This window comes from Microcaecilia unicolor, chromosome 3 (assembly GCF_901765095.1).
Source record: "Microcaecilia unicolor chromosome 3, aMicUni1.1, whole genome shotgun sequence".
Taxonomy (NCBI): Eukaryota; Metazoa; Chordata; class Amphibia; order Gymnophiona; family Siphonopidae; genus Microcaecilia; species Microcaecilia unicolor.
Genome location: NC_044033.1, coordinates 144,124,165 through 144,136,987, shown reverse-complemented (window position 1 = coordinate 144,136,987; position 12,823 = coordinate 144,124,165). Strand labels below are relative to the sequence as shown.

The 12,823-nt window shown below is 42.4% G+C and overlaps 1 protein-coding gene across 1 annotated transcript in view; it reads left to right on the top strand.

Moving 5' to 3' along the window:
* AKT3 (AKT serine/threonine kinase 3) overlaps positions 1-3,018 on the top strand; it is a 559,702-nt gene extending 556,684 nt beyond the window's left edge. Inside the window, exon 14 of the mRNA XM_030196428.1 lies at positions 1,953-3,018. Coding sequence (XP_030052288.1) covers positions 1,953-2,038 — 86 coding nt within the window. The 3' untranslated portion in view covers positions 2,039-3,018. The remainder of the gene's footprint in view (positions 1-1,952) is intronic.
* Positions 3,019-12,823: the final 9,805 nt, after the last annotated feature.

Genomic DNA, 12,823 nt, shown 5'->3' with positions numbered 1-12,823 from the left:
ATTTTTAAGGTGCCATTTATAGAATTTGACCCTTTATGTAGGCTTCTTCAGTAGTGTTTCTGGAGGTTCCTGTTGGCATGTGTTCAGAGTTTTCTCTCATAACTTAATTTCTGTGTTGAGCATCTGTACTGCCCCTCCATACTGGGGCTGTATTCCACCCGTTGCTCCTAATAGGTGTTCTACAGTATTTTCCATCTATGCAAAAACTTGCTCCAGGCTTTCCCCTTGCTCCCCAAACACTTCAGTTCCCTCTACCAATGACCTACTGTCAGTTGGAGTGAGGGAGTTCACCATTCTAGCCTGCAGTGGTGGGGTTCTGTTGTCTGGGCTTAGAGCGACATCTTATCCCATAGAACACTCAGCTTCTCCTCCTTCAGCGAGCCATTCAAGCAGACACCGTTCCAGTCCAGCATAGTGCTCCCCCAGCCATCTCAAGAAGGAATCGATCGGTCCAGTGATAGGTTGAGCCTCAGACCTTGAGGGCTTAGGTTCTTGGCCAGCTTTTTGCTTTCCCATCTCAAAAAGGTAAGAGGACAACAAAGAGAGATGCATTTAGAAGTGACTTGTGGCAGCCATCTTGGATCCCCCATCTCCCCCCAGAGACCCGCACCTTCCATCAGCTTCCCATTTGCTGTTATTCCTCAAGTTGGCACACCGTACTCACTTCCTTTCTGTTCTTCTTAGACCTATAACTCCCTTCAGCTTCTTCTCTCTTTCGTAAAGAGGACTGTCTTCTACATCTCTAGCTACCCAATTTCTTCCCTTCAAACCTTTTCTGATTATACTAGATATGTCATTTTGAATCTGTGTCACTATCACTGCAAGCATTGCATAGGCTTCGTATTGTGTACCGGATAAGATTTAAGGACTCATTTCTAGTACACGAAGTACTCAATAGTATGTCCCCAATGTAATAGCATAATCATTAAGAATATACTCATATAAACTATCCTGCACTTTGATGTCAATGAAACAATGCCTGTTGGATGTCCTGAGGTAACAACTGTGAGACTAATGAATGGGTTTTTTGTTTTTTGCAGATCCAGTGCTCTGGAATGCATTACCTTTGAATTTATGATTAATTACCAACACAACAGAATTTAGGAAGAGGCTGAAGACTTTTCTGTTTTCATTTGCTTACTCCAGCTGTGGTACATATGTTATGTAATCCCAAAACAGTAAAACAGATTTTATGTTGCTTATCCTAGAAATAAGCAGTGGATTTTCCCAAGTCCATCTTAATAACAGTTTATGGACTTTTCTTTTAGGAAATTATCCAAATCCTTTTTAAACCCTGCTGAGATAACTGCTATTACAACATTCTTTGACAATGAATTCCAGAGTTTAATTACTCATTGAGTGAACAGCATAAAAACTGTTTTGGGATCTTGCCAGGTGCTTGTGACCTGGCTTGGCCACTGTTAGAAACAGGATACTGGGCTTGATGGACCTTCAGTCTGTCCCAATATGGCAATTTTTATGTTCTTACATAATTAGAAAGATGATAAACTGACAATTTCTAATAATGAATTAATTGTTTACTTTGTAGTGTTTGTGATACTGTGTTTTGATTGTGTATGTTTGGTTTTAACCTGCTGTGATTGTTTAATACATTGGGCTGTAAATTTTAATAAACAACCGTATTCACCTCCTCACACTTGGAATTTAGGGGAGTAGTGCTGGGTGCCATCTTTATGAATTTATAAAAATAACTTCTGTCTGAGGTTGTTACTGTATACATTTAGTAATATAACTCTAAAATCGAACTAAAATTATTTTCCACTTTCATAATTTTTTGCAACAGTAATCAACATGTTTACTAGTAAGGAATAATGGATGCCACTTTTTGTGTGTAGAGTAAGGACACATTTATTTATTGGGATTTATTAACTGCCTTTTTGATTGAGAATTAGTGGAGTTGTTCAATAGTTTGTTTGGTTTTTTCCTTACAGTTGACGAGGATGGTATGGACTGTATGGACAATGAAAGACGGCCACACTTTCCACAATTTTCCTACTCTGCAAGTGGACGAGAATAACACTTTCCTTTATTTTTGTGATTTAACTACTGTTTTAAGTTTATTATTAGAATCTATTTTTGAACATTTCCATCAGTACTATTATTTAAGATAACGAGGCACTTTTCATAGGTCATACCAAATGACTAGAGTTTTGTTTTGTTCGATTGTTTTTTGAGGAGGTTTTTTCCTTTTTCTTTATTTTTTGCATGAAACTTAATATTCATATAAGGTGAATATGATAGCAACTTTAAGAACTGATTTTTCATTTTCTTTTTTAAATCCCAAGTCAGATGTCTAAAGTACTCTTGTGCACAGTCTCTTTCCTCTTTCATTCCTACTTCTTAAAGGAGGCTAAACCAGAAGTGACATTCAGGATCATTTCATTGTGTTTAGAAGACCAATCAGAATTTTAATTAATCTAAGAATAGCTACTGATATTTGCTGATATTTGTTTACAATGGTCTAAGCAATGATTTTCATGGACAGTAATGTACATTTTCAAGGCATTTTGTCAAATATATTACTCAAAACAGGTTTACATCACTAAGAATGGACATGAAAACGTTTGGAAAGCATTTGAAAAAAAGACTTGTAACTGCCAATAATGTTTTAAAATGTTTTCTATTCTTGATGGAACCTAGAGAAGAAGAAATGGCTGAGTTGATGATCGCAGCCAGTCTGACACATAAAACTTCCAGATTACATGTGCAATCATGGAGATTTGAACACTGTAGAAGCAAGAACTGATGGCACAAATGCAGCATTGTTGTCTTATCATTTGCACCAGGTTAACTTCTTTGTGCTTTATACATTTTTTTCTTCTTGAACTACATCACCTGTGATGGCTGAAGACTATAGAAAGGCATAATATTATAAGTGCTTTACACCAAATTTGTACACCAAGATAAAAAGGTATCTGCCCTAAATTTTGGAGTTTGGTTATAGTTTAGCACTAATTAGATGCAGAGACGTGTGAAGGGGCAATTCGATATGACATCTGAGTCCGACTTTGGATCAAGCTGCGCTGCTCACCCCCTCCGATGCGGCTCGATCCAGAGGACAGTGCAGTTGAGGACGCCCATCCAAAAGAAACGCCCATTTTGGCCGTCATTCCCCCCCCCCCCCCCCCCCGCAATAATAAAAACGTCTTTTTTGGTAGTGCTTCACTCAGCTGAGAGACCTGGAAGTCCCCGAGTCAATCAGAACGCGTTTAGCTGAGCTAGACGCGCTGTGATTGGCTCAGAGACTTGCAACTCTCTCAGCTGAGTGAAACACTGCCAAAAAAGACGTTTTTATTATTGCGGGGGGGGGGGGGGGGGGAATGATGGCCAAAATGGTCGTTTTTTTTTAGATCGGTGGCCTCAACTGCACTGTCCTGTGGATCGAGCCACATCGGAGGGGGTGAGCAGTGCGGTGTCGGAGGGTTGGGGAATGACGGCCAAAATGGACGTTTTTTTTCGGGTGGCACAGGGAGGCCTATTTGGCATGTGCAGAGCAGCCAGCATAATGCTTGGCTGCTCTGCGCATGCTCGACCGGCCGATTGGCCGACTGTTTAACGATGGAATAGAGAATGCAAGTGAGCTACAACGAGCAGCTCATTTGCATACTCTTTCCTTAATGCATGCCCGTTCCTTACCGATTCGCTAAGGGAATCGGTAAGGGAAGGGCTCTAACGATTGTTTAGTGCATCTAGCCCTAAGTCAGGTAGTTGAAAAGTGGGCAGGTCATGGGCATTTCTAAAATCTATCCATCCCTCCCTATTACTGTATCTAAACAGAATCACAAGAGTCAGCCTCTGGCCAGAAGCTCCAATCTTCCTTCCTGCAATCTCAAAAAAAAAGTTTAGTGAGGATAGAAGGACAAGGAAAGGAATCCCCAAGTCAACTTTCTATCCATATTTTTTTATTTATTAGGATTTATTTACCACCTTTTTGAAGGAATTCATTTAAGGCGGTTACAGCAAGAATAAGTCAGACATAAGCAATAGACAATTACAGCAGTAAAAATATTCAAAACAACAATACAAAGTATGGCATAGTATGCTACATTACAATGTCAACACAATACACAATAAAACATTTTAATAGATAGCATAAGGTGTAAGCAAAGATAGAACATATAGATAGATTATAGTAACAGGAGTTACAAAAATAAGTGACTAGTTTAACGAAGGCTGCAAATGAGGTCAGAAAGGTGCTTGAAGATTATCTCAGGTACGGTAGGAGTGGATAAACGTGTCCCGCTATGTATGTGCAGCCGGTGTCATTTACTTCTTCCGTTAAAGGCCTGGTTGAAGAGTCAAGCTTTCACATGCATCCTGAAGTAGAGGTAGCCTTGTGTTAAGCAAAGCCTTTTAGGGAGTGCATTCCAGAGTGTGGGGGCTACTCCAGAGAAGGTTCGCTTGAGGGTATCACATCGGTGTGGTTAAGGATACTCCTTGGGAGGACTGTAGTGTCCTTGATGGTGTGTAGAGGGAGATCCTGTTTTTCAAGGCCATTTCCTTTAAGGGCCTTGAAAGTCAAACATAAGGGGAAATGGGACTTGATATACCGCCTTTCTGAGGTTTTTGCAACTACATTCAAAGCGGTTTACATATATTCAGGTACTTATTTTGTATCAGGGGCAATGGAGGGTTAAGTGACTTGCCCAGAGTCACAAGGATCTGCAGTGGGAATCACACTCAGTTCCCCAGGATCAAAGTCCACTGCACTAACCACTAGGCTACTCCTCCACTTTAGGGTTTTAAATTTGGCTCTGTTTATGCAAAAATGGTGCGATGTGGTCCAGTTTCTTACAACCTTCTATTAGTCTTGCTGCAGCATTCTGAATCAATTGGAGCTGGTTCAAACCCTTTGTAGTCAGATATGCTCAGAAGGAAGACAAGGAATCCTAGAGCATCATCACAGGCTTTTTCATTTTATTTTTGAGATTGAAGGAGAGGAAGTATGTACCTTCTAGCCTTGAGTCAACTTTTTGATTCTTTTTAGCAATTAAGGACGCAGAGTGTGATCTGCCAGGGTTCCATTTATTAACACTTTTCACCTCAGGGAGAGGGAGGGAAATAGGGCAGTTTTAAACAATAAAATAATTGTCACATTGGGAGAGAGGAAGGGATGAGTACATAAGTAATGGCACACTGGGAAAAGACCAAGGGTCCATCGAGCCCAGCATCCTGTCCACGACAGCGGCCAATCCAGGCCAAGGGCACCTGGCAAGCTTCCCAAACGTACAAACATTCTATACATGCTATTCCTGGAATTGTGGATTTTTCCCAAGTCCATTTAGTAGCGGTTTATGGACTTGTCCTTTAGGAAACCGTCTAACCCCTTTTTAAACTCTGCCAAGCTAACCGCCTTCACCACGTTCTCTGGCAACGAATTCCAGAGTTTAATTACGCGTTGGGTGAAGAAAGAGTTTCTCCGATTTGTTTTAAATTTACTACACTGTAGTTTCATCGCATGCCCCCTAGTCCTAGTACTTTTGGAAAGCGTGAACAGACGCTTCACATCCACCTGTTCCACTCCACTCATTATTTTATATACCTCTATCATGTCTCCCCTCAGCCGTCTCTTCTCCAAGCTGAAAAGCTGTAGCCTCCTTAGTCTTTCTTCATAGGGAAGTCGTCCCATCCCCGCTATCATTTTCGTCGCCCTTCTCTGCACCTTTTCCAATTCCACTATAACTTGAGATGCAGCTACCAGAATTGAACACAATGCTCAAGGTGCGGTCGCACCATGGAGCGATATAACGGCATTATAACATCCTCACACCTGTTTTCCATACCTTTCCTAATAATATCCAACATTCTATTCGCTTTCCGAGCCGCAGCAGCACACTGAGCAGAAGGTTTCAGTGTATTATCGACGATGACACCCAGATCCCTTTCTTGGTCCGTAACTCCTAACGTGGAACCTTGCATGATGTAGCTATAATTCGGGTTCTTTTTTCCCACATGCATCACCTTGCACTTGCTCACATTAAACGTCATCTGCCATCTAGCCGCCCAATCTCTCAGTCTCGTAAGGTCCTTCTGTAATTTTTCACAATCCTGTCGCGAGTTAACGACTTTGAATAACTTTGTGTCATCAGCAAATTTAATTACCTCGCTAGTTACTCCCATCTCGAAATCATTTATAAATATATTAAAAAGCAGCGGTCCTAGCAGACCCATGAGGAACCACACTAACTACCCTTCTCCATTGTGAATACTGACCATTTAACCCCACTCTCTGTTTCCTATCCTTCAACCAGTTTTTAATCCATAATAGGACTTTTCCTCCTATCCCATGACTCTCCAATTTCCTCTGTAGCCTTTCATGAGGTACCTTGTCAAACGCCTTTTGAAAATCCAGATATACAATATCAACCGGCTCCCCTTTGTCCATGTTTGTTTACTCCTGTCTTTTTTTAAATTTGTTAAGTTAGATCTGTGTTTTTTTTTTTTTTGCATCCCAACTGAAATAGGGCTGGATTCTATAAATCAACCCCAAAAAATCAGCACAGAAATAAATACACCTAGGTGTATTCTATAAAGTACACCTAAATTTAGGCGTACTTTGTAGAATGTGCCGAAATTTTGGTGTAGTTTATAGAATAGGCCAAGCAACTGTCCACGTGACTAAATTCAGTCACAGGCATTTACACCAAGTAAAACTTGGTGTAAATGCCCAAGGCTAAATTAGGCGCAGACCAGGTATATTCTATAACAACGTGTACAGATTTTAGAAACACCCATGACATGCCCATTCCACATCCATTTCCATGCCCCCTTTTCAGCTATCCACATTAGGATTTACGTGCATCACTATGCATAGACAGTTGTGTGCATAAATTCTAATTAATGCCAATTACTGTCTATAATTGCTTATTAATTAGCAGTTTTCAGTGCTGATTGGCTTGTTAAGTAATTAAGTTGCACGCACAAATCCAGAATACAACTGAATTTGCGTATGCAACTTAAGTCACACTATATAGAATCTGGGGGTTAGTGGCTGAATTGTGCGACTGAATTGTTATTTTTTGGTCAGGTCCCTAGCCCTCCCAAATGCCCTTTTAAAATAGATAAAATGTGGCCATACACTGATTTACATGGCCAAATTTTATTTGCTGATTGCTATGGGAAATTAGACAAAGCAGCTCATTTCCAAAAGAGAAAAGTGTCCAAAAAGTGGCATAAATCTGCATTTGGACGTTTTTCTTGGTATTTTCAAAACCAGTTTTATACTTTTTTCTATGAAGTCTGTCAGAATGCATTCAGATCACAAGGGGGTATGTTAAGGGCAGGATCTGGGCATTCCTAACACTTAGCCATAAGTGTTTTTCAGCCATAATGGAACAAAACAAAACAGCTAGACCTGTTTTTATCATGAATAAGGCACAAAAAGATGCCCTAAATAACCAGATGACCACTGGAAGGAATGAGGTATGACCTCTTCTTACTCCCCCAGTGGTCACTCACCCCCTCCCACCCCCCAAAAATGTGATTTAAAACATTACTTGCCAGCCTTAGATGTTATACTCAGGTCCATTAGAACATGCGGGTCCCTGGAGTAATCTAGTGGTGGGTGCAGTGCACTGCAGACAGGTGAACTAGTTACACTTGTGGAGAAAACTGTGAACCCTCCAAAACTCACCGGAAACCCACTGTACCCACATATAGGTGCCCCCTTTACTCGTAAGGGCTATGATAGTGGTGTACTGTTGGGAATAGTGGGTTTTGGGGGGGCTCAGCAGACAAGATAAGGGAGCAATGGTGAGATGTGTACCTGGGAGCATTTATTTGAAGTCCACTGCAGTGCCCCCTAGGGTGACCTATTGCTTTCCTAGGATGTCTGGAGGACCAGTCTACTAAAAATGCTGGCTCCGCCTACATCCCAAAGGCTTGATTTTGTGTGTTTTGTACGTGGACATTTTTTTTCTAAAAGTGGACCAAAAAAACAAAACATCCAAACCACAAAATCTTGTTCAAAACAGTATTGTTGAAAAAAAAATAGACGTTTTTCTATTTTGAAAAGGACCTTCTTTTCCTATTCAGATTTTAGATGTTTTTCCAAAACCGGACTTAGACATATCAAAAATGCCCCTCAAAAACATTTATGCAAACAGTACCTGATGCCAGCTGCATAACTGCTTCTGAATAATAGGCACAATGTGAATTGCCTTTCCTTAACTAGGCAGAGAGAAGCTCACTAAGGGTTTTTTTTTTTTTTTTACAAAGGCAGAGTCGCATTTTTATCGCATGCTAAACACTAGAGACTCCCATAGAAATATATGGGCATCTTTAGAATTTAGCGCATGCTTATTTTTAGCATGCACTAAAAATGCGCACTTTTGTAAAAGGACCCCCTAAGACTCTCTTAAGCTGTTTGCCAAGGCTGTAGTTTTAGATTTGGGTCAAGATTGGTAGCTAATGATTTTGAGCATTTAACTACCAATATACTTTAAACCTTGTGGACACCAGGTTTTATGGACTTCCCAATATACAGTATGGGGATAATTCTTTAACATGGATGCTAACATTTTCGCACCCCTTTATACAGGTAAATGTTTAGAACTATATCATTTATGTATGTATGTCTGCACATACACACATAACTGCCAAAATTCTGCCCAAGCTTAGCTTACATAGCGTGTATTTCCAATAGGGTGTACACATGGGCAGGGCTAAAACTTATCTGCCTGATATTCAAAGCAATTTAAATGTCCCAGAGAGCGTCTGGCATTTAAATCACTTGTCCGAGCTAAGTGCAAATATTCATCTGCACTTAACTAATATCCAGTACTTTTTTTGTTCTGGTACACGCCAGTACGGTGTACCAGCACCTTTTTTTCCCAGCGCCAGCTCACCTGCCCGCCCTTAGCTCCCTGACAGCCCTGCTTTCTGTTCCTGCCGCCCCACATTTAAATCTTTTATTTTTTTTACCTGAAGTCGCAGCGCCGGCGGTGGCGTTAGTAAAAGCAGCAGGCTCGCCTTGTCCAGCCTTCCCTTCCCTCTCCGACTTGTCCCGCCTTCCTCTGACATAGTTTCCTGTTTCCGCAAGGGTGGGACAAGTCTGAGAGGGAAGGGAAGGCTGGAGGAGGTGAGCCTACTGCTTTCACTAATGCCGCTGCCAGTGCTGCGACTTCAGGTAGGCAAAATAAAAGATTTAAACGCGGGGCGGCAGGAACAGAAAGCAGGGCTGTCGGGGAGCTAAGGGCAGGTATTTGGGGCTGGGGTTGGTACTGGAACTCGAAGGGGGCTGAAAAGGGGGGGCAGGTGGAGGCAGGGGTGAGTTACTGGACACGGATGGGAGGGGATGATGGGGGCAAAGGAGAATTGCTGGATATGGAGGGGAGGGGATGGCAGGGGAGAGAAAAGAAATCGCTGGACATAGATGGGAATAGAGGGGAGGGCAGAGGAGAATTGCTGGGCATGGAGGGGAGGGCAGGGGAGAGAGCAGAGTTGCTGGACATGGATGGAGGAGAGGGAAGACAGGAAGGAGATGCACATGGAGAGAGGAGAAATGCTGGACATGGATGGAGTGGAGGGCAGGGAAGAGTGGAGAAATGTTGGAGGGAAGGAAAGAGAGAGGAAGGAGATGCATATGGTTGGAGGGGAAGGGAGAGAGGAGAAATACTGGACATGGCGGGGCTGGTGGTTGGGAGGCGGGGATAGTGCTGGGCAGACTTATACGGTCTATGCCCTGAAGAGGACAGGTACAAATCAAGGTAGGGTATACACAAAAAGTAGCACATATGAGTTTATCTTGTTGGGCAGACTGGATGGACCGTGCAGGTCTTTTTCTGCCGTCATCTACTATGTTACTATGTATGGATGGAGGGGAGGGAAGACAGAGGAAGTAGATGCACATGGATGGAGTGGAGGGAAAGACTTGAAATGCTGGACATGGATGGAGGGGAGGGAAGATTGAGGAAGAGAGATGAACATGGATGGATGGGAGGAGAGAAGAAAAATGCTGGACGTGGATGGAATGAGGAAGGAGATGCATATTGATGAGATGAGGGAAAGGGAAAAGAGGAGAAAAAGTGCACAAGAATGGAGAAAATAGGCAAAAGCGAGATCCACTCTATACCTCCTCCAGGCAAGTCCGCGGAGGACCCAGCTTTTACCTATGGATGTAGGGCAAGAAATGAAGCAAAAAGGAGGAAAGTAAAGGAATAAATGGAAAGGAAGCCCTGGAAACGGAGTGGAGATAGAGAGCAGCAGAATTTGGGACCAACATGATCAGAAAAACAAAGTCACCAGACAACAAAGGTAGAAAAAAATAATTTTATTTTCATTTTAGTGTTTGAAAGATGTCCAATTTGAGAATTTATATTTGCTGTCTTATTTTGCAGTGGGTATACTGGAGCTGTAACAACTTACAGAAATTATTTATAATGAAAAAAAATCAAGTTATTTTTTTCTCCTATACTGGTTTTGTATTTTCAATGATACTGCTTATGTGCACCACGGCTAGTATAAGGGGTGTGGGTACCATAGGGTGGAGTCATAGATGGTGACCCCACCCATAATGAGTACCGGTACCTTTTTTCCTACAAAAAATGCACTGCTACTATCACTGAATATCCGCAGTTAGTGCCTGATCCAAAACCGGGTAACTTGTGGGTATTCCAGGTGCAAAGTTGGCACTTACATGGTTAATTGTCAATATTCAGCCCTTTACCACATAAACAACAACTACTACTACTACTTAACATTTCTAGAGCGCTACTAGGGTTACGCAGCGCTGTACAATTTAACAAAGAAGGACGGTCCCTGCTCAGATGAGCTTACAATCTAAAGGACAAAATGTCAAGTTGGTGTAGTCTAGATTTCTGAGTATAGGTGTGGTGGTTAGGTGCCAAAGGCGACATTGAAGAGGTGGGCTTTGAGCAGTGATTTGAAGATGGGCAGGGATGGGGCTTGGCTTATGGGCTCAGGGAGTTTGTTCCACGCTTGAGGTGAGGCGAGGCAGAAAGGGTGGAGCCTGGAGTTGGCGGTGGTGGAGAAGGGTACTGAAAGGAGGGATTTGTCTAGAGAGCGGAGGTTACGGGTAGGAACGTAAGGGGAGATGAGGGTAGAGAGGTAAGGAGGGGCTGCAGATCGAGTGCATTTGTAGGTTAGTAGGAGAAGCTTGAACTGTATGCGGTACCTGATCGGAAGCCAGTGAAGTGACTTGAGGAGAGGGGTGATATGAGTATATCGGTCCAGGCGGAAGATAAGATGTGCAGCCGAGTTCTGAATGGACTGAAGGGGGGATAGATGGCTAAGTGGGAGGCCAGTGAGGAGTAGGTTGCAGTAGTCAAGGCAAGAGGTAATGAGAGAGTGGATGAGAGTACGGGTGGTGTGCTCAGAGAGGAAAGGGCGAATTTTGCTAATGTTATAGAGGAAGAAGCGACAGGTCTTGGCTATCTGCTGGATATGTGCAGAGAAGGAGAGGGAGGAGTTGAAGATGACACCGAGGTTGCGGGCAGATGAGACGGGGACGATGAGGGTGTTATCAACTGAAATAGAGAGTGGAGGGAGAGGAGAAGTGGGTTTGGGTGGGAAGACAAGAAGTTCGGTCTTGGCCATGTTCAGTTTCAGGTGGCGATTGGATATCCATGCAGCAATGTCGGATAAGCAGGCTGATACTTTGGCCTGGGTTTCCGCAGTGATGTCTGGTGTGGAGAGATAAAGCTGGGTGTCGTCGTCATAGAGATGGTAGTGGAAGCCATGAGATGAAATCAGGGAGCCCAGGGAAGAGGTGTAGATTGAAAAAAGGAGGGGTCCAAGGACAGATCCCTGGGGGACTCCGACAGAGAGTGGGATAGGGGAGGAGGACGAACCATGAGAGTGTACTCTGAAGGTACGATGGGAGAGATAAGAGGAGAAAACACCAAACCTATCTTATACGGTTAAGGGCGGAATATTGAATTTAACTACATAAGTTTTAGCAGCCAACATACAACTGGATATTCAGTGCCGGTGCTCGGAAATGGCCTGGCATTGAGTATCTGGGAATACAGCCAGACACGGACATAAAAATGCTGACTGCTGCCGGCTGAATATCCCGGTATGTGTATAATTTACAGAATAGTGTAAGTTTTGTGGGTGTCTGCAGCACTTAGGTGGTAACAGTTATACCAACTCTGTGGCTGGCATAAATGCTTGCTTCTATGTGCATATGTACCTGATTATGCTAGTATTCTAAAAAGGAAAGTAAACACCTATTTCCCTCTATGGAAGAGGCTTCTACTACTTTCCTCTAGGCATCTAATTGTAGGCATCCTGTTGTACTACAGTCATCTTTGAGAAGAAAGAGCCTTCTTGTTTAGAACTGGGCATTTTTGCATGCCACTTTGCTTTCCACCCTAATTCAACTTCCAGCACATTGTTCTTGCTATTAAAAAAAACACACACACATTTGTTCTACTTAGCAGCTTCTTGCAGCTGTCTGTTCTTGCAGGAGCCATGTGTTTCTCCTAGAGTACAAAAGTAAGGTTGTTGCTTACTTAACTGCAGGGTCTATATATACCAACTCAAAGTACACATTTTGCTGCTATTGTTAGTACTGTACACAGTAGAGATTTCTATCTTGCTACTGATGGTTCATTATAGGCAAGCATGAATTGTATAGTATTTATTTAAATGAACAAGAATAATTCCTGAGTCGGTAATTAAATTACCTCCCTGTTGCTTTAAGAGTTTGCAACATTTGTTGACCTTGCCAGCTCTTTCATTAGATTTGTGCAAGATCTAGTCATATATGTTTAAGGATTCTAAACAGACCTGACCTTAAAACCCAAGGAACTGTATTACGATTATTATTGGTCATACT